The sequence below is a fragment of the Typopeltis vanoorti genome, chromosome 2 (genome assembly GCF_054136105.1).
Source record: "Typopeltis vanoorti isolate ZY-2024b chromosome 2, IOZ_Tvanoo_1.0, whole genome shotgun sequence".
Taxonomy (NCBI): Eukaryota; Metazoa; Arthropoda; class Arachnida; order Uropygi; family Thelyphonidae; genus Typopeltis; species Typopeltis vanoorti.
Window position 1 is genome coordinate 30,835,208 of NC_143550.1, and position 23,679 is coordinate 30,858,886.

The 23,679-nt window shown below is 36.0% G+C and overlaps 1 protein-coding gene across 1 annotated transcript in view; it reads right to left on the reverse strand.

Moving 5' to 3' along the window:
* The window catches only part of gry (trafficking protein particle complex subunit 11 gry), a 550,052-nt gene that overhangs the window by 355,262 nt on the left and 171,111 nt on the right, over positions 1-23,679 (reverse strand). The window contains exon 11 of the mRNA XM_090404214.1: positions 11,167-11,308. Coding sequence (XP_090260340.1) covers positions 11,167-11,308 — 142 coding nt within the window. The remainder of the gene's footprint in view (positions 1-11,166; positions 11,309-23,679) is intronic.

Sequence of the window (23,679 nt, forward strand, 5' to 3'; positions counted from 1 at the left end):
GCCGTTAGCAATTTTCAAGTCATAAGAAAGTGTAGTGTTTTCTTTATAATTAATAAAGAATTTATAAAAATAATGTCAAACCCTTCAACCAGTATGAATAAAAAATGATTAAATTAATTGAAGAACATCTTGGTTTTGAAGAAAAATGGGAGTTACAATATTTTTGTATTCAAGGGAAAAAAAATTATGCCTGATATGTAGAAATTCTATTGCAGTTTGCAACGAATATAATATTAAAAGGCATTACGATACAAATCATAAAGAAAACTATGACAAATATGTTGCAAAACTTCGTAAAGATAAATTTCAGAATTAAAGTTGACACTTCAAACTCAACAAAGTGTATTTACCAAAGCTATTGAAGATAATAGAGCTGCGGTAAAAACCAGTTATTTGTTATCATATTTAACTGCAAGCAAGTCGAAACCATTCACTGAAGGGGAATTTATTTGCGAATATATTATTAAAGCAGTTTAAGTGTTGTGCCCTGATCAATTAAAGAAATTTTTAAATATAAACTTATCTCGAAATACTGTTGCTAGCAGAATTGATGATATAGCCGGAAACTTAAGGAATCAACTCAAATCAATAATTTCAACATTTTAGACCTATTCCCTTGCAATTGACGAAAGTATAGATGTACAGGATAGCGCTCATCTGGCTGTGTTTATTTATGGATGTGATATGAACTTAGAAGTAAGTGAAGAACTTCTAGAAACTATTCCTATACAACCACTGGAGTTGATATTTTTGATGTCCTTATGGAAGTTTTGAATGAATATAATTTACCATTAAAAAAGCTAGTTGGCAACTGATGGTGCTCCTACCATGACTGGGGTTGTTAAAGGAGTTGTTACAAATTTAAAAGAAAAATGCAAAGAACAAGGTAATAATAATTATCAACATTTTCATTGCATTATTCATCAGTAAACACTATGTTCCAAAGTTTTAAATATTGGACATGTCCTAAAAAATGTCCGTAAAATTGTAAATTATATTCGTGCACGTGGGCTTAATCATCGCCAATTTAGTAACTTCCTACCTTATTATACAGAAATTAGATGGCTTTCCAGTCATAAAGTTTTAAAGCGATTCTTCGAATTGATGGGCAAAAGTACAATTTTTTTAGAATCGAAAAATTATGAATGTGAAACATTAAAAAATGATCAATGAATAAAGGACCTGGCTTTTTCAGTTGATTAAAAGTCAACATAATCTTAAGCTACAAGGCAAACATCAGGTAGTTACCATGTTATTTGACAATATTAACATTTTCAAACAGAAATTATTTACTTTGGCAAAAACAAATTCAAAAAGAAAATTTATCCCATTTTGAATGTTGTCAATCATTATTACAAAAATCACTGAAATTGAAATTTTCTGAATATGCAAATCAAATTAAGTTATTAGAAAATGAATTTGAAAGAAGATTTTTAGAAATATGAAAATCAGTTTCCCCTATTTACTTCTCCTCTATCGATTGATGTTGAAACTGTTGATGACAATTGGCAGTTGGAATTAATCGAAATTCAGTGTGATTCAGTATTGAAACAAAAATATATGGATGTTGGAATTCCAAAGTTCTATAATTATTTATCAGTTGATCGATACCCCAATGCGTTATGTGCAATTAGGTGTATTTTATCTATGTTCGGCAGCACATATTTACACAAACACCTATTTTCAACTTTAAAGAATAATAAAACTGCAGAAAGATCAAGATTAACAGACCAGCATGTGCAATCAATATTGAAAATAACTGCATCTATCTCAACAAATTGAACCAAAGTTTGAAGATTTCGTTAATGAGAAACGTCAAGTTTCTTCAAAAAAGGATATAATTTATTTAAATATGTAAACTTTATATTTTATATGTATTTTTGTAACATGGTTGTATTTTGTACTTATATACTCTAATGTTAATATTAAAAAATCTGTTTTCTCTTTTCGAGATTTTTTTTTCTGTTGTGGCTCGCTTCTTAATGTATAATTCTTAATTTCACCCTTGGAGGTAAACGAGTTTGACATGCCTGCTATAGACAATCAGAAATAATAGCCTACATGAAACTTCAAATGATAATGATATAAGGTTAATAAATTTAGCAATATCCAAGAACCTGATAACAAGTATAGCATTTATGAGGAAAGACATTGATAAGCAAACATGGGCATCACCTGATGGAATAACCCACAAACAAATTGATCATATTTTAATAGAAAGAAGATTTAGAAGCAGCATTTAGAAGTTATAGAGGTGCTAACTGTGATTAAGATCATTATTTGGTAGAATCAGTAATGAAAATAAAACTACAGTGGTATCTCGCTAATCCGAACCTCTTTAGTCCAAACCCTCCAGTAATCCGAACTGCGGTTTAAAAGAAAAAAAAAAGTTTTATTTATTACGTATTATTATTTTTATTTAATAATTATTATTTTAACTATTATTTATTTTATTATTATTACAGTACAGTCTTTTTATTCATACTGTCGATTGTACGGTTATACTGTAGGACTATTTTGATTTATTGTTTGTCTACGTTTGCTTTTTTATAATGTATACAGTATGTACTGTATTGTTGCTTAGGAAGCCATTGAACCTGAAACAATTCGAGCGTCATGGAAAAAAATATGGCCTTCTAGAATTTATGAAGATAACTACGGTGAAACACAAAAAGAGGAAATTCAAAACGTGCATAATTTGGTTAAAAATATAAATCCAGATGTTGAAATTTTACAAACAGATGTTAAGGAATGGATTACAGGTAGAACCGAAAGTGAATTCGAAATCAAATCAGACGCTGAAGTTTTAAATATGACGCTACAGAATGACGATAAAGAACTCGAAGAAAACAGTAAAACATGAAGAGGCAGTTGACAGTTTTAACATGCGTATAGAATGGGCTAAGTAGAATGATACGCCATTCCACAAAATTTTATTGCTAATGCAGCTCCGAGAAGAAGCATTCGAAAAAAGTTTAGCTTCCAAGAAGCAAAAGAAAATCAGTGACCTTTTTTACAAAGAAATAAAAAACAACTTTTTGTGTTATTTTGTGAATTTTTTGTGTTGTGTACAAGAAAGTGATATTTTTTATGCAAATTAAGTTATGTAGTGAACTATACAATTTTATTAAATCAGAATCCTCAACAATGCAAGTACATACAAACTAATTTTTTTTACTAAAACAAACTTGTGTACTCTATTTTTTAAGTTTTACATTACAGTACAGTAGCTTTTTACTGTCAGTTACTTCATTTATTTACAGAATTAAATTGATCTATCGTTATAATCTGATTATTTTAACGCTAGTTAATGTGGTCTCTTCGGGAAAATTCGCTAATCAGAACTTTTCGCTAATCCGAACGAGCGCGGTTTTTATTAGTTCGGATTAGTGAAATACCACTGTATTTCAATTAAAAAAAAAAAAAACATTCTAAACTCAATATTGATAATCTGAAAAACAACAACATAAGATTAAAGTACTCTAATCAAATAAAAGCAGAGCTTAATAGCATTGAAAAAAAATGAAAATATTGATACTCTATGGAACGGAATTAAGTGTTGTATAAACAGAGCATCTGAAAAAGTTTTAGGATTCCAAAATATTTCATACTAAAATGGTTTAACAATAGATGCAAAGAAGCAATAGAAATTAAAAAAAGAAGCTAACCTTAAAGTTTATTTTTCACTTGGTTAGACTATAATAAATTTAGTTCAATCCTTTACCCAAGTGTGAGCAAACAAAGTTTGCGCCTGAAAATATCTTCAGGACTGAGGTAAGGTAGTACAACACCGGGCAACTTGTAGCAAAGGTGGACCAAGCTAACATCACTCCTATCTCAGTATCTCCCTTAATGCAAAACACATCTCCTTACGGATATGTATAATGTTATGCATTAAGGGAAGGGCCATTACCCAGACCTGTTTCGACCTTTACTGAGGTCTCGTCGGTGTGAGCCAGGCCCAGAAGTGGAGATACCAAGGCAGAAGCAATGGAGAGGTCATCTTTACCTATAGGAGTTGCCAAAAGGTGTGCCACCTTATTATTAAATTATTCTGGATTTAGAAAAAAATGTTGAAAGTTTATTTTTCACTTGGTTAGACTATAATAAATTTAATTTAATCCTTTACCCAAGTGTGAGCACACAAAGTTTGCGCCTGGCTCCCATTCATGAAACCTCAATAAAGGTCGAAACCGGTCTTGGTAGTGGCCCTTCCCTTAATGCATAACATTATACATATCCACAAGGAGATGTGTTTTGCATTAAGGGAGATGCTGAGATAGGAGTAATGTTAGCTTGGTCCACCTTTGCTACGAGTTGCCCGGTGTTGTACTACCTTACCTCAGTCCTGAAGATATTTTCAGGCGCAAACTGTTTGCTCACACTTGGATAAAGGATTAAACTAAATTTATTATAGTCTAATCAAGTAAAAAATAAACTTTCAACATCTTTCTCTAAATCCAGAGTAATTTAATAAGTTGGCACACCTTTTGGCAACTCCTATAGGTAAAGATGACCTCTCCATTGCTTCTGCCTTGGTATCTCCACTTCTGGGAGTGGCTTCCACTGACGAGACCTCAATAAAGGTCGAAACCGGTCTGGGTAGTGGCCCTTTCCTTAATGCATAATATTATACATATCCGTAAGGAGATGTGTTTTGCATTAAGGGAGATACCGAGATAGGAGTGATGTTAGCTTGGTCCACCTTTGCTATGAGTTGCCCGGTGTTGTACTACCTTACCTCAGTCCTGAAGATATTTTCAGGTGCAAACTTTGTTTGCTCACACTCGGGTAAAGGATTAAACTAAATTTATTATAAGCTAAGCTTAAATTGCTTACAACCAACAGGATAACAATAACTATCAAACCTATTGATTTGCTAGTAGGGAATCAAACAAAATTATTAGGTGAGAAAAAAAGACACTATTTAAAAGAATTAATTGATAAAACTGAAAAAGAGAATACATATAAAAATGCAAGGAACTTTTTTCAAGGTATAAATAAATAATCTAAAGACAGGCTCTCAATCAAGAACTTCAATAATTAATGATAATAAAAGACAAATTATTGCAAATGACAAACAGATGGCTGAAAGGTGGAGGGAATATTTCAAACAGTTGCTAAACTGTTAAAATAGCAAAGAACATCCTTACACAGAATTTATACTACTTGTGAACCATAAGTCAAAGAACCATCATTTAGTGAAATAGAAACAAGCATTAAAACTCTTAAAAATAACAAAACTGTAGGATTTGATAAAATCACATCTGAACAAAAACAAAATGAGTAAAAGAATTAACTAGCAAATTGTTCGACCTAATTAAACTCATATGGAAAAAATGAAAAACTGACAAAAGACTGGAAAGAATCAATAATAATCCCCATCCACAAAAAAGGTGATAAAAGAAAATGTGAAACTACAGAGGCATTTCACTTTTAAATACTAGTTACAAAATCCTGTCTGATATTCTAAGAAGAATTATTCCATATGCAGAAGAGATTCTCGAGAATATCAGGCAGGATTCAGAAACAGTCATTCAACCATTGATCACCTTTTTACCTTGAGACAAATTCAAGAGAAAAATTGGGAATACAATAAACAAAATCATAATATCTTCATTCTTGTAGATAAACTGTCCTACTCAGGGCTGTCACCAGATTAGATCGCGACCTGAGGCAAACGCTTAAATATCGTCCCTGATGGATTATAAGAAAAAAACATAAGAAAATCTCTAATTGCTATTTTGTTTATATTATTACAAGAGAAACATTAATGCAAAATGATTACATAATAATATTAATTAAATGTTTGCTCTACAGAGATATCGCATAAACAAACTGTTTATAAGCTCTTCTAAATTTAAATTATACGCTATGTCTGCCTCCATCGCTATAGTTGCTAGACCAACCAATCTTTCTAGGGTCACTGCTGTTCGTAAATAATTTTTAATCCTTTTAAACTTGGAAAAACCTCTTTCTGCACTTGCTACGCTAACAGGAATCATTAGCATAGCGATGCCGCCTACTGCAATATGGCTGAACGAGTGTCCTCATTAAGCCGCGCCGTGAGTCAGGCTGCCTCTATGCTACACCCTGTCGACGGTACTGGTCCTACTAAGGCCAAATAGGCAGGACAACTAATATCAAGATATCTGAACACAAAGACTACATCCGGTTTCACCAATACAGCCACTTCAGGACCATGCACTAGATACCCACCACAGAACACGCTGGAAGAAAGCCACTTTACTACACCGTAGCAAATATAAATATGAAAGATTGCTCAGGAATCAGCCTCAGCTCTAAAAAATTTCCCAAATCTCAACAAATTTGGGTGCATGAGACTGCCTCAAATTTGGGAAGTTTGCATCCTTAGAACATCAGCCCAACAACCAAGACAACCCAATTTACCCCCCCACCCCTAGGAAGCACCTTTAGCACTCTAGGACCAACGGCAGTTGCCTTCTTCAGCCTCATTTGCTCATTGTTAGTGCCCAAATGCATGTATCATAGTTTTATGTTCCCAGAAGATGGCAATGTAACTTTGACAAAATATTGGAAGGTAGTGATTATTGGTTTTGATTGGTATTGACTGAAGGTTGAACTGCCATCTAGAGATGAAAATAATGTTATCAATGTAAGGTTATTGCAACAAACTTCAAAGCCAAAGTTGTGCACATGGGAGAGTTCCTAGGCAGTTTTTATTTGCCGGCCTGGCTGGCCAAGTGGTTAGCATATCCGCTCTCCAGTCAAAAGGCTGTGGGTTCAAATCCTGCCATGGGCATGGATGTTTGTGATTGTCTGTAAAAATACTAGTGGTGGTCATTGATAGATGTGGTTAGTTGTAGATGGAGTTGGTGATGGAAACAGAGTTGTAGAGCAAGTGCCCTCCCTCGATGAGTGATTGACTCCCTGGAGGTGTCATGTAATAATATTGCTTAAAGTTTTTTAATTAATATTTTAGTATACATTATCATTAATTGAAAAATTTAAAGTCATGTGTAACCAACATATAAGTTTATCTACAAGAATCACGATCATCCAAGAAGATTCCATCACATGCTAGGCCCGCAAATACGACAAATTAAAACTGAAGATTTCAAGACAACTGAATCATTTGAACTTCTTAAAACGCTGCCGGGATAATAAGTTGATCCAGACTGTGTAAAATTGAAACACCGTTTCACGTCACCAAAGGCTTTCCGCATTTATAGCTGCACTAGCTTCGTCCTACCATGTGAACAGATTTGCCACCACTTTTCTTGGCCGCACAATCCTCTCAGATGTCTCTCTCATGCTTCAGCAGAGAAAGAATTTATTAACATACGATGTTAGCACATAAAAAAGTTTGAAAATCTAAGAAAGAACTCTGGTGGCAAGATATTATGGTGGTGGTTGTTGAAGCTCAGAAATGGAGAAAAGAGTGCTATAAAAGGAATTAGAGATGATAAAGGTGACATGAAAACAGGAGAAAAAGATATCTTAAAGTATGGAGTAATTACTTTGAGAAACTGCTAAATGAAGCAAGCAGTGATGACAGTACAGTGGTAAAAAATACTGACCAGGCATGCAGTCAGGAATACATATCCATACTTGAAGTAGAAAAAGCCATCAAAAGCCTGAAATGTGGAAAGGCAGAAGTAGATGATATTCGACCAGAAATGCTCAAGTATGGAGGTATAAAAGTCGTACAGTGGCTGCACTGCATAGTTCAGAAGGCCTTGACAAATGGACAAATTCCAGATGATTGGAGTAGAGCTCTCATAGTATCCATATATAAAAAGGGAAATAAAACTGAATGTGAGAATTACAGAGGCATTTCATTAGTGAGTGTTCCTGGTATGATATATGCAAGTATACTTGAGAAACAGTTGAGAAGGATTGTGGAAGAGAAGCTTATTGAAGAACAAGCTGGATAGAGACTATCAGGATCAGATTTTCACTTTACGACAGATAATTGAAAATTCATGAGAATATAACAAAGATCTGTATTTAAGTTTTGTAGATCTGGAAAAGGCATATGACAAGGTGCCAAGAGAGAAGTTATTCCAAACGCTACAGTTATATGGTGTTAATGGGGCATTATATCAAGCAATACTTAGTCTTTATTTGAGTTGTAAGTCAGTTAAAATCGAAGGAAGTACAGGAAGGTGATTTAATGTTAAATCTGGTGTCAGACAGGGATGTACATTATTACCTCTGTTATTCATTATCTATATGGATCACATTATGAGGGAAAGTGGTATTAAACCTGATATCAAAATTGGAGGTGCAAATCTCAGCTCTTTGCTTTATGCAGACTTCTAAATAAATCCGTTATAAGTCTGCATGATTCCCTGACTAAATTGAATTATTGAAATAGATATGGTATGAAGGTCAGTATTAAAAAGACAAAGACAATGAAAATATGCAGAAACATTGAAAATATCAACTGCATTGTGAATGGAGAACTTATAGAACAAGTAAAACATTTCAGCTACTTAGGCACGATTTTTAGTGAAGATGGTAAGTTAAATATGGAAATAGACAACAGAATCAACCAAACTGGTATGGTAGGAAGTCGACTGAATAAATTTATATGGAATAAGAGAGAAATTAGCCAAAACACTAAATTAGCAGTATACAAGACAGTGTTTAAACCAATTTTAACTTTTTGATCTGAGAGCTGGGTTAGAAGTAAAACACGTGACCAAAGACTAGAGACCGCTATGAGAGTCCTGAGAAAGATTAGGGGCATGAACAGATGGTATCAATTCCAATATCATATTAAAAACAAGGATATTAGGAAAGAACTTGATATTGTCAGCATCCAGGAATGCATTAGCAGAATTAATCTCATTAGGAGAGGAAAGATTAACAAAACAAGTGTTCTCTGCCAGGTTGGAAGGAAAAAGATCCAGAGAAAGACCAAGATATAGGTGGATTGATAGTAAAAAGTGCCTTAGAAGACAGAAATATAAGACCTGATAATATTGGAGTCTTGACATTTAACAGACTGATTTGGAGGAAAATTGTAGATAGGAAGTTAGTAATGATGTAAATTTTTCATGTTAGTACTATCATATCCTGTACACCCCTTGAGGGTATATATCAGGAATTTGATGATCATGATAATGAGAAAGAACTCTGCCTCTGAACCTCAAATACTGCTCAACAAACAAACCTCAGCTATGACCATCAATTAGTGCAGTAAGGATTGTTTGTGTATGTTTCCCAAACTTCTTCAGAGTCATGGCTGGGATTTGTTTCACTGAACTTGATTAACATCTCGTTCAGAGTACCCCATACAATGCAGCTTTGCTGGATTTTGGTAAGGTGCTGAGGTTCGGTTTTTTTCTAGTGGTTGTGATATCACCACCATCACTTTTTTCAAGAAGCCACTGCATAGTTTTCTAGCAATTAACACAGTGGAAACTGACCTTCAAGCAATGTTGCAAGGGGCCAAATTTTTGACATGCCCAACGCTCTCCAGTTGATGCTTTCCATAATAATGGTTCCGGTTTTATAGCCACGTCATAGAAAGTTTTTAGATCGTAGATCTCTCGCTCAATATTGTTTGCTGATTTCCTCCAGGACAAGAGGCATTGGCCATTTATTTGTTTGGAGCAATCGGCTAACTTGTGCAGAGCTTAGTCTTAGAGTTTTGGAAGTTTTTTTGGTGACTTCTTCAGTAGTTACAGATTCTGTTGAATTGCACAGTAACACCTTGAAGGTTTTTTTTCTTTTTAGAGGAAATGTATGGTACTGGATGTTATTATCATCCAAAATTTTAGTGGGTATGTGGTAGTTGGTCACAATCTCTAGCAATATTCACATCTCCTTGTCCATGTTCCTTGCCTTTTTAAAAAAAAGTTAAAAATGGAGTGGTTGCTGGCTTCTCAAGTTTAACCTAGAGTAGGCTGAGCCATTCTGTCTGTGAGAATTTGCAGAAACTACTGAACTGTGCTAACACCTGCTCAAACTCTAAGCTTTCCCAGTGGGAATTGCCCATTTGGAGTTGGTAATGCAATTGTGAATTTTAAGTTAAGAGAAGGAAATACAATTACTGAGTGTAATAAAGAAAGAAAGTAAACAGAAACAGATTTAATCCAGTAATGAATAGATATACCTATGGAGAAGTCCTGAACCCAAGGTCACTGAAAATCACCAAATGAGGATCAGAACATGAATTCATACTCAGATCAGATATCTGCATCTTTTTGGAACACTCCCTATACGTTCATCCTCCAGGGATTGTGACTTCCGGTTGTAGAAACACATCACCATTCTTCTCCTTTTTTCCATGACCTCTTGTCTACATACAGCATTCGTGTTATAGACTGTGACCTCTCATATGGGGGATTGATATAAAACTATTATAGTATTCTCTACACCCTACTATTTGAAACAGAATAGGAAGTGCTTTGTAAAATTTCCTATTCTGTTTCAAATGCTACTTGTCACCTAAGCAACTGCTGAACCCTCCAGTGATCCCAAACCCAACAATGGAATAGAACTTTAAGTTAGCAAAATTATTCTTAAAAATTTTAAATGCTGATCAGCAGACAATAATCACACTGCCTAATTTCTCTTACTGACTGATTCCACATTGTAGTATGCATATACTCAGTCTGCTTTGTGTGTGTGTATGTGTGTAAATATCCTTTCACAAACTAGCTCATCCAAATTTTGAACATTCAAAGTTCAGAATACTCAAGTCAAAATATCAGTAATCAACTGAGTCGTATTCCACGATTCTACAAATGAAGACGTATTGAATATGATGCCTGCATCAATGTTTATGTGTAGCTACAATCTGAATCCAGAAGACTGAAATGTGTAGGAACTATAGCACTTTGGTGACTTGAACAACTCATTCATGTTTTTTTTGTATTTCTTTTCCAGAAATGTATATACCATAGTAACAAGCAGTTGTGATCTCCCATGAAAATTTTTCATTTTTGATTTCCAGATAATTAAGTAAAAACAGTAAGAAAAACATAGAATAATTATTTTGAATAAAATATATGAAGTGAATGAAACAAATATAGATTTATTTCTTTAGAATTACATTTGAACATTAAAATGCTCAAAGAATAACATTTTTTTTATATAAAGTAGCAAGGGAAAAAAAATCCTAACTTCTACTTTGTAATAGCCAATAAAAGGAAAAGCCATTTAACATACCATAGACAATTTCTGACAAGCTTTCTTCCTGGCAATAGAATGATTAGCAGCTTCTTGATAATAAAATCCAGGGTGTTGAGTCTGGATAGGAATTAGCCCCTGCTTAACAGATTCATCAAACAAGTCCCCAAAGTGGCTGAATCTAAAACAACAGTGGTTCTTTTAAAAATAAATTTTCTATATAAATTAAAGATGCCAAGAAATTATATTCTTGGAAATGATCTGATAGTCTGAGGAGATATGGCAATCTAAGATATGTACCAATGTAGAAGCACTATAGTCTAGCACTACATCGGCATTTATCTATAAACAATGGAATTTTACTGTAGAATTTGAAACCAGTGTATGGGAGGGGGATCATAATGAAGCACTCAATTTTCTATTATATGCAAATACAATCTCAAATTTAAGATTTATAAGATTTGAATGTATTTCAGTGTTTTATGACTTTATGTAAATATCAACCAAAGTTGTAAACCTATGGTAGTTTACTATAATAATTATGAATGTGCCAAGGGATAATTTAGAATACCTTGCTCTGGAGACTAGACATGGTACTTTTTGACCCCCAAGCCTCTTCCAATAAACAGGATGGGGGGGGGGGGGTCTAACACTGGACATGAAATTCATCTATAACCTCTGAAGGCATTCAGAAGTATTCATGCTCATGGGATATGAACCCACAGTCTGTTGTATGAAGAATGGGTATGAAATACAAGCCAAGTGTATGACAAGTAGCTGGGAATGTTACTAATTACTATACTTTTTTTCAGGTTATCTTGGAAGTAAAGAAATATACTACAGGCCATACTGCTTCCAAAGGTAGCAGGATATTAGTTCGCTGTTACTATGGCAACAGTGAAGCATGTCAGGTTTGTAACTAAGCACATGTGTAGAAAATCCCCTAAAAGCCATTATTGCCCAAATGACACCATTCTACGTATAACATTACATTACGATTGCTAATATGAAATTGCATGGCCAAGATGACTATATAACTGTGTGCCTTTGGATTTTCTGGAATTAACTGACAGGCTGTTACAAAGTAGATATCATATAGTTTATTATAAACTGGCTTAAGATAAGCAGTGATTGTTCACGTTATGAAGTGAACTTCACTTGTCTCACAACGCACATTTCCGAACATGACATTTTATTACAATAATATATACATAAACACTCTTATCCCTTCATTAATTTAATGAGGACGCTCCTCAACACCACTCAGGCTGTGGGTAGTATCACCAGATTGTGCATCTTCTTCACTAAATAGATTCAGAGCTGTCATCTACCAGTGTAACACACATTTTCCCCCACTTTATCTATCATTCCATCAAGGGTCCAGAATTTTTCTTCTTCTTCAATAACATGAGTTATGCAATTTTTCCATGTGCACTCAGTAATTTTATGAAATCCTTCCATGACCAGTCTTTCAACATCTGAAATTCTGAAAGTTGTATTTTTAGCTGCAACATGTCCCTTAATTTGTGCCCAGATGAGTTCTATGGGGTTCAGTTCACAATGGTATGGTTGAAGACAAATAACTGCGTGTCCTTTCTGTTTGGCAATACTATCAATGTGATATTTTTGAAACTAACTCTTGACATTTGCCACCAAGTTCAATAGTTCTGTTTTCACCATATCAGAAGTAAAACGATTCCTTTTTCCTTCAGCTGCTTCTGAATGTCCTTTTTTGCGTGTAGCCTGAGATGGCACATTTTCCAGTCAGACAGAATGGTAAGGCACATTGTCCACTACAATAATGCTGTTAGATTCAATGTTTGGCAAAAGCATGTTCGTGAACCAATGTTCATAGTGCTTTCCATCCATTTCCTTATGATAATCTCCATGTGATTTCTGTACTCATAAAATTTCAAGGGCCCCCTGGCAAATTCGTCTTCGCTGCCAGCATGCATTATGATTACATTACACGAGACCTCTTTCCACTCAGTGCTTTCAGGCCTGTCCTTAAGCCCAACAAAAATGCTTGACAAGGACTTTTTACTGTCATGTCCTGGCGAACTTTAATGCAGGTGGGACAGTATTCACCCAGGTTTTGTCTGTATAATAACTTTTTCGTCCCTTGCAACGATATTTCCTGATAGAACGCAAATACTGGTGATGCCATAAAATTATATCTTCAAGTAATGCCGATGATTGCTTTCTTGTGGCATAAACAAAACCAAGGTCCTTTAACAACTGGTAGGTTACTGTTAATGAAATGTGAGGGAGATCTTCATCATTGTTTACAGTGGTCATTACCTTATATATATCATAGGAATTTTGTTCTTTCGGAAGAAATCGCACTTTCTGACTCTTTCGGAAGAAATCGCACTTTCTGACAAACTGCTGACAGTGTAAAGTCGTTGTATTTCACTGAGTGTGTGAGTAGTCCTATGCCGCTAGGCTTCTTCCCCATCACACACAGTTGTCCCATCATGGTCAGTTCCTTCTTCATGCAGTATACTGCGGTCTTGCTTACACGTGTCAGTTTTGCAGTTTGCTTCATTATATCCCCACTGTTTCATCAGGATTTCTCATCTGTAAAGCAGTGTAAACATTTAGTATGATGTGACTTTCAGAACTTCTCAGAGGTTTGCCTTTAGGATGCATTACCAATTTAGGACTACTGCAAGTGGGAATACAAGAACCAACACTACCAGTCATGTCTGCCATGTTTAGAGTAAAGTTTCCGCTTGTCAGAGCAATTGTATTTTCCAAAAATAAGTTCCATGCAACAATTTAATGGTATGAAACATATAATTCTAGCATCAGCAAGTAAGGAAGTAGTAAAATAATTATATACAAAGTATCACACGATGTGATAACGTAAAAAATTTAAGAAACTATTTTATGCAGTTTAAGCCTATAGTACAAACGGTAAGAAAAGCTGGAAATGTAGCTTATGCCGCTACTTCCAAGATAACCTGAAAAAGAGTATAGTATTATTATTTGCAGGTATCCAAGGAGTCAGCAGATTCATCGTGAGAGATCCGTTATTCACACAATATCTTCCATACCTCTCCTTAAACTCATTCGCTGATGATGCACTCACAACCACCTCTGGCAACCTATTCCACCCACTTATCACCTGTAAAGCAAAAAATCTACACATTATCTTATTAGGGCCTTATATTACCTTGATTACCTTGATGGACCTGTGTTTCACTCAGGATTTCTCCATGAGTACAGGTCACAAAGATGCCTCCAACGATCTCGATCCTCTCTCTTCCATGTTATACCCATAAATTTCACTAGTGGATTTTCCCATCTTGTAGGTGGTCTTCCTGGTTTTCTCTTTATTCTTGGTTGGCAATTGAGTATTCTATATGTCCATCTGTTATCCCAAAGTCTGGCTATGTGACCTGCCCCATCTCATCTTGCTTTCATATACTGCAGTTACCACATCTTTTATGCCTGATCTCTTCCTTAGTTCCATTTTGCTGATGTTACAGAAATTCTGTATTCTATTGCACACTGAGTTATTCTGAGTCTCTTCTTTTCTTGTCGTGTTCCATGTTTCTGATCAATATGCGAGTGATGGAAGAATGTCACTATTAAATAGTTTTGCCTTCACAGAGATGTCAAGATTTGGATCAGCAAGTGTTTCTTTTAGTCTGTTGAATGATAGCCATGCAGCTTTCCTTCGTTTTCTTAGTTCTTCAGATAAATCATTATTCATTTTTATTGTTTGTCCTAAATAATTGTAGGAGTCAACTTGTTCTATAGAGATGTTATCAATACATAGGTGACTGTCACTTGGGTAGATGTTTTTAATCCCTTTTGTTTTTTTCTAGATTCATTTCTAAGCCTATCTTACAGCTGTTTGCATATATTTTTTCAAGATAACCCATAGATTTTACTAGTGGATCTTCCCATCTTGTAGGTGGTCTTCCTGGTTTTCTCAACCAAACCACAACACCTAATCGAATATCAGTACTAGATCATCAGCAAACATAAGGATTTGTAGTTTTTCACCATCTATGTTTATTCCTCCGTTTAGGTCAATTTTTTTTAGAATGTATTCTAAAGTGCTGGTAAATAGATTTGGGAAGATCACATCGCCTTGGAGGACTCCTCTCTTTATATCTATATTTATAGGTTGATCAAATAGGGTAATTTGTGTGGTCTGATTTGTGTTAATTTCTTTTATCATGTGGATGTAAGTAGGGTCCACATTTATTTCCAGTAAGGCACTGATGACTGCATTCTGTTCTATGATACAAAATGCTTTTTTAAAATCAACAAAGAGGAAACAAATATGGGAATCGGTATTCTCTGCATTTTTCTGTTAGTTGTGAAATGACCTGGATATGATCTCTTGCAGAGAAGACTCTTCTGAATCCTGCCTGTTCTCTACTGGAGTTGTCTTCAAGAGTGTTTTGGATTCTGTTCAGTATTACTCTGTTCATGATTTTATATATGTGAGAGAGAGTAGACAGATTGGACAATAGTTTTTTTATGTCTTCCTTGTTCCCTTTTTTAGTGTGCTCTTCAGCAACCACATACTCTCTTGCGCTGTATTTTCTAGCAGCACATCAGAAGATCTTATGATTGTAAAGTTTCTAAACTTCAACATTATGTCCACAATTACCCCTCATCAGATTCCTGCAATTCAGTTCCATCAATATAGCAAACAGCTCATGATCACTCATTTCTTGGGAAAAGTAATGTCCATGTTACAAACAAAAATACTACATGCATTCAGAAATGTCGAAATGCAATGAGAACAGACTGCATCTATTAACAACTACTTTACAGTAGTAATGCATCTGGAGGAAATAAGCAATGGAAAAGGAGATGATGCTGCAACGACAAAACAGCTGTTAGAGAAAACGAAGACATCCTTTGCAATAAGAATCCATTTTCTATTAGATTTTTTTTAACTTTATTCAAGCAACTACCACAGATCTTTCAGAAGAGCAAACTTGCTTGTTAGTCAAAATACCATGTGAACAAAATCTTGAATGACCTGAAAGAAATAAGAGAAGATAAAGAACATTTTGAGAGGAAATTTTTAGGTAATACAAACAGACTACTGTAAAATTTAATGTCATATGTGACATCGTAATATCGTCGACTGCACCTTTGTAGTACCCTAAGTTTTATTGGGCATTAACTTCTATCAACTCTCACAGATAAGACATTAACCCGCTTACAAATATTCTTACCAGGTCTCATTTCTGTTCCCTCCTGCCGTTAAACAGACCTAAAGTTGTCAGCCTATTTAATATGTGCAGTTCACCAACTCTCGCACAGATTAACCAGAAAAAAAAAAATTTTTTTTTGAGAGTTTAAATGAGGAAAACAGAAAATTTTAACTATACACAAATTTATCTTAATGCAAGTCATGGCTAACCAAAATTTAATATGTATGCAGGTTCGCTAATTTTTTGAAGATAGTGCATTGGCTAGAGAACAGGCAAGGTAGTTACAAAACAAAACATTTTATTCTAAGCAAAAAAGTACAATACACATAGGAGAAGTAATCTCTATAAGCCCTTTCACCTACTAGGAGGGCAATATTTACATTCAATCTCTCAATACACTCACTGCTTAGTTACCTCAATTTACAATATCAAACAAGCTTTTCGCTCAAAAAAAAAAAAAAAACTCATTAAAATTCTAGAAAACAGAGGGTTTGACAAATACATATTAAATCGTATCAATAATTACTATTCGGAAACACAAGGTATAGTGAATTACAAAAACATAGAAACAGATCAAATAGCAATTAAAAAAGGCGTTATGCAAAGCTGTCCATTGTCACCATATTTATTCAACTTGTACCTAAAAGAAGTAGTAATAGATGGACTACAGATGTGTGAAGGCATAACTGTAAATGGAGGAAATATAACACATTTAAAGTATGCTAATGACATAGTTTTCACTACAGACAGTGCCAAGAAAAATTAGAAAATATCCTGACCAAGTTGCATCAAACATGATATGAAAATCTATTTTAGTAAAACAAAACTAATGGTAATAGGAAGAAAAAGGGAAGCAATCCAAACGAAAATAGGAAACAATAAAATAGAACAAGTAAAGAGGTTCAATTACCCAGGATCAATGATCACTGAAGATCTAGACTATTTCGAAACCATCAAACACAGAATCAATAATGGATGGATAACAATGGGCAGACTATAAAAATAAGGAACAATAAAAGATTTTAAGTAAAGAACTCAAATTAAAGATATATAAAACAATGATAATTCCCACAGTACTCTATGGCTCAGAATGCTTAAGAAAAAAAGAAACCATAAACTCGATGCTTTTGAAATGAAATGCCTAAGAAAAATCAACAGAACAAACTGGACAGAAAGAAAAACAAATGAAAACGTCAGTGAAGAATAAAGAAACAATAATTACAGCACTAAAAAAGAGCCAACTAAGCTGGTTTGTATATGTTTCAAGAACGAACCAAGAAAGATTTCCAAACATATTATTAAATGGTAGAATTGAAGAACAGCCCAGTAGAGGAAGACCAAGAAAGAAATGGATTGACAACATTAAAGAAAGCACCACTTAAACTCCATAATAGAATTTCATAAAAGGACAGCAGACAGAAAGAAATGGCGAAAATTCGTCTTTGAGGAACTTAACCCACCATGAGCGGAAGAAAAGAAGAGAGAGAAATGGCTTAAACATCTTCCATTTATCTTCAAACCCTTCCCTTCCCAATCAAGAAGTTTGAATATTTCTTCTAGGCACGATGTGAATAATTTTGGAGATATTGTATTACCCTGTCTTATACCTCTCTCTATTTCCACAGTAGAGATGTTTCCATTGAAATGAATTGCTGCTGTGGCATTGGTGAATGCTGATTTGATGGTTCTGATGTATGGTTCCTCCACTTGTTGATTTCATGATGCTTTAAGTATTGCACAAGTTTTTAGTGAATCAAAGGCTTTCTCATAGTCAATAAAACCAAGACATAGTGGTATTTGATATTCATTACACTGTTCAATAATCTGCTGTAAAACTTGAATATGGTCCATTGTACTAAACCCCTTCAAAAGCCTGCCTGTTCTTTTGAGTGTGCTAGGTCTAGAGTCATACAAAGCATATGACGTAAGACTTCTGTAAACACTTCGTAAGCCACTGATAGAAGATTGATAGGTCAGTAGTTCGTCAAGTCTTCTACCTCACCTTTGTTATGTATCAGAATTAGGGTGACCTTCTTCCATGCTCTTTGTACATCATTTTTCTTCAGGCATAAAGTAGTTTTCCCAACAGTTTGTAGATTATTTTTCCACCTGTTTTTAGAAGTTCAGCTATAACTCCATCCTCACCTGCAGCTTTCGCATTTTGTAAGCTTTGGATGCTCCACATAACTTCTTCTGGTAGAATCTGTGGTACTTCAGCAGATTCATAGTTGTCTTCTTCTTCAATTAATTCATCATCTTGATATAATCATCATCATCATCAAATTCCTGCCATGTACCCTCAAAGGGTGTACAGGATATAACAGTACTACATGAAAAAATTACATCATTACTAACTTTCATTGTCTTTGTCTTGTAATAGATATGGTATGAAGGTCAGCAATAACAAGACAAAGACAATGAAAATAGGCAAAAACATTGAAAATATCAACTGCATTGTGAATGGAGAACCTATAGAACAAGTAAAACATTTCAGCTACTTAGGCACTTTTTTAGTGAAGATGGTAAATTAAATATGGAAATAGACAACAGAATCAACAAAGCTGGTATGGTAGGAAGTCAACTGAATAAATTTGTATGGAATAAGAGAGAAATTAGTCAAAAACTAAATTAACTGTATAGTGACAGTGTTCAAACCAATTTTAACTTATGGATCTGAGAGCTGGGTCAGAAGCAAAACACTTGACCAAAGACTAGACTTTCATTTCATTAAAGTTAATTACTGTAGTTATCAAGTCTGCAAGATTCCCTTACTAAATTGAATAACTGCTGTAAAAGATATGGTATGAAGGTCAGCAATAACAACACTTATTCAATTTAGTTTGAGAATCTGGCAGACTTGATAACCACAGTAATTAACTTTAATGAAATGAAAGTATATATGCGTCATACTGAAAATAACAATACATCATCAGTGCATAGAAACAAGCAAATCAAAGAAACAGAATACAAGGTACATACAGTAGTCAGTGGTTTACCAGTTAAAAACTGTTGCCATGTGCTAGAAATTAATATTACTAAACAATATTAATATAATAATATTAATTTTAATATAAATATTATATTGATAAATATTAATATAAGAATATTAATTGCAATATAAATATAATATTAGTATCTTCTTCTTCTTCTTCTGCAGCTTCTCCCACTTAAGTGGGGTCACTGTTTCTTATGAGTCTCCTCCACACCTTCCTGTCTTGGGCTGTCACCACATCCAAGTTCTTCATCTTCAAATCCTCTTCTACCAGCTCCCTCCATCTCTTCTTTGGCCGCCCACGCTTCCGCCTTCCTTGCACATCCATCTGCATGACCCTTCTTCCCACATATTCGTCCTCCCTCCTCATCACATGACCAAGCCATCTCAACCTTGCCTCCTGTATTTTCGCTCCTAAGTTCGTAACTTTCACTGTTCCCCTGACATAGTCATTTCTCAGATGATCCTTTCTAGTCACACCGCACATCCACCTAAGCATTCTCATCTCTGCTACTTCCATCCTGCTAATGTTATTTTTCCTCAGGGCCACAGTTTCTATAGCATATGTCATAGCTGGCCTCACTACTGTCCTATAAATTTTGCCTTTCAGATTGATCGGCACCCTCTTATCACATAACACTCCAGCCATCTCCCTCCAGTTCCTCCAACCTGCTTGTATCCTGCATCCCACTTCCTTCTCACCTCCTCCATCTTCTTCCACTGTCGAACCTAAGTATCTAAAGTCTCTCACCTTCCTGATGACATTTCCTTCCAGCTCCAGGTCTGTCTCCTGGCCACCGCCCACTGCGCAACACATATACTCTGTCTTACTTCTGCTCAGTCTCATACCTCTCTCTTCCAGTACTTTTCTCCATCTTTCCAGTTTAGTTTCCGCTTCTTCTCTTGAATCTACACAGAGCAAGATGTCATCTGCATACAACATTGTCCAAGGTGCATCTTCTCTCACCTCCTCTGTTACCACCTCCATCACAATATTAAACAGAAACGGACTTAATGCTGACCCTTGATGCAAGCCAACTGTTACTTGAAAACTTTCTGTCTGTCCCAAACAGGTCCGAACACTTGTCTTCACATTTCTGTACATTTCCTGCACCAACCTGACATATTTCTCCGGCACCTTCTTCTCCCTCAGACACCTCCAGACTTCTTGCCTTGGCACTCTATCGTATGCTTTCTCCAGATCAATAAATACCAGATGTAGCTCCCTTTGTTTCTCTCGATATTTTTCCATCATCTGTCGTAACCCAAAGATAGCATCTGTTGTTGATCTACCAGGCATGAAGCCAAATTGTTCCTTTGCAATCTCCACCTCCTCCCTCAATCTACCATCAAGAACCCTTTCTAGGATCTTCATTGTGTGGGACATCAACTTTATTCCTCTGTAATTTTTACAGTCTTGTGCATCCCCTTTACCCTTGTAGATGGGAACAAGAGTACTCTCCCTCCATTCCTCGGGTATATTTTCCTGTTGGCAAACTTTCATGAACAGGTCCCACAGCAGGTCAATTCCCTCTTCCCCCAGTGCCTTCCATGCCTCCACTGGAATTCTGTCGGGGCCCACCGCTTTTCCATTCTTCATCCTCTTCATGGCCTCCGTCACTTCCATTCTACTGATGTTCTGCACCATCCCCTCAGAAGGCTGCCCATCTCCTCTGTGAGTCCTTGCATTTTCCTCATTCAGAAGTCCCTCAAAGTATATTTTCCATCTGTTTCTTATGTCCACATCCCTCCATAATACTCTTCCTTCAGCATCTTTGATCTGCCTCACATGTAAGATGTCCTTAGCTGCTTTATTTCTACATTTCGCTAGTTGGTAAATTTTTCTCTGTCCTTCCTTTGTTTCTAATTGATCATACAGATCTTGATATGCCATGGTCTTCGCCTGTGCCGCAACTCTCTTGGCTTCTTGCTTTCTCTGTTTGTACACCTCTCTGTCCTCTTCCACTTTTGACTCATCCCACTTCTGCTTTGCCTTCCTCTTAGCTGTCACTGCCACTTGTACATCATTATTCCACCACCAACCCTCCTTCTGCTCTCTAATCTTTCCAGATGTCTCACCAAGCACCTCGATTGCACAGCTCAGGATTACTTTTGAATTATGTTTCCACCAATCTTGTACACTTTCCAGTCCATCCGAAATCCTCTCTAACACTCTCTCCCTAAAACGATTCCTCACACTCTCTTCTTTTAAGCGAAACCACTTAATTGTCTTCATCCCATGGCAACCAGAAGTTCTTATCTTCGATCTTAATTTAAAGTCTGCGCACAGCAGTCGGTGTTGTTGTGCTACTTGATCTGTTGGAATTACCTTACAATTTGTCACAACCTTAAGATGTTTTCTTCTAGTCAAAATGTAGTCAATTTGTGAGCTGTTGTTACCACTTCTAAATGTTATCAAATGTTCTTCCCTCTTGAAGAAAAACGAGTTCACAATTGCCAGATCAAACGCTACTGCAAAGTCCACAACCCTCTCTCCTTCCTGGTTCATCATTCCCACTCCGTGGCCACCATGCACCCTTTCACAGTCTCTATTTTGTCTTCCTATGTGCCCGTTCAAGTCTCCTCCGACAATCACCATCTCATTTTCTTCCAATTCCCTCATTTCTTCATCTAACACGTTCCAGAACTCATCTTTTTCCTCTGCTGTACAACCAACTTGCGGGGCATATACACATAATACGACCACCCGCTCTTCTCCAAGACCCAATTTCATTCACATGATCCTGTCGTTCCTTCTACCCACGTCCAGTACTTCACCCTTCATTCTGCCACACACCACAATTCCTACACCATTTCTTCCCTCGTTATTCGCTAAAGAGTAGAACAATTTATATCCATCTCCCAGTTCCTTTGCCTTTCCCCCTTTCCACCTTGTCTCCTGCACACATAAAATGTCCAACTTCCTCTTCCTCATCATGTCTGCCACCTCTCTTCCCCTTCCAGTCATGCTTCCAACATTCAGCGTTCCCACTCGCAACATCCTCTCCACCTGCTGGGCTCGCTTCTTTAACCACACCCGCCCTTGATGCGGTAGCCCTCGTCCACTTCTCACAGCTGTAGGGCGATGTGGCTGCGCGTCGCTTAAGGGGTACGCCCTAGCCCTTATATCATTTTCTCTTCGACTCATAATCATAGTTTGAGTTGGCACTGAAGTTTTACGACCGGATGCCCTTCCTGACGTCAACCCTCGCATTTATCCGGGCTTGGGACCGGCACCTATTGAGGCTAGCTTGCCTCCTTTGGTGGCTGCATAAGACGAAATGACTTAGCAAGATAGGAAAGACTCACCCCTAGCCCTCGAATACTCTAATAGCATCAGGGGGAAGGAGCAAGGAGCAAATATAATATTAGTATAATAATATTAATTTCTAGCATGCAGCAACAGTTTTTAATTGGTAAACCACTGACTGCTTTGTACCTTGTATTCCGGTTTCTTAGATTTGCTTGTTTCTATGCACTGATGATGTACTGTATTTTCAGTATGAAGCATCTGTACTTTCATTTCATTAAAGTTAATTACTCTTGTTATCGTGTAATTTATTGTTTATAGTCATGCTACAGGTACCTTTAAAGATTAGACATGAGGAAATTAGACATGAACTCATCCAATATCAGAGTAATGTCAACTTGAGGTATGTAGATGATGCAACCTTATTGGCAGAAAAAGAAGATGACCTGCAAATTTAATTTTGAAAATCAAGAATGAAAGTTAAAAAATGGGGGTGCACCTTAACATAAAGAAAACAAAGATTATGACAACAGCAGCTAGCAGAGAAGTGACGTTTAAAATCAATGATGAAGAAATTGAATCAGTTCAGGATTTCATCTTCCTTGGTTCAAAAACTGACCGTGATGGCCGATCTGCCCCTGAAATGAAACATAGGATCACTCTGGGCCAAACTGCAATGGTCAGCATGAATAAGATCTGGAAAAGCAAAGACATCACTATAAGCACCAAAAGTAGACTAGTCCTTCCCATAATGACATATGGGTGTGAGAGCTTGACAATAAAAAGGGCTGACAGAAGAAAAACTGATACATCTGAAATGTTGTGCTTGCAGAAACTGTTACAAATACCACGGATGGGTAAGGTGACAAATAGAGAAGTCTGGAGCTCATAAAACCAGTGACATCACTGGAAGCTAAAATCACTATATTAGGACTAATTTACTTTGGCCATGTCATGCATCCAACTCACTAGAGAAGTCTGATGTTGGGAATGGTCAGTGGAACCAGAAGAAGGGGTCCAGAAAAGGATACGTTGGCTCAACACCATTCAAGCAGATACCAACATGAACATCAAACAACTGAAAGAAACAGTGCTTGACAGGACAGCATGGAGAACTTGCC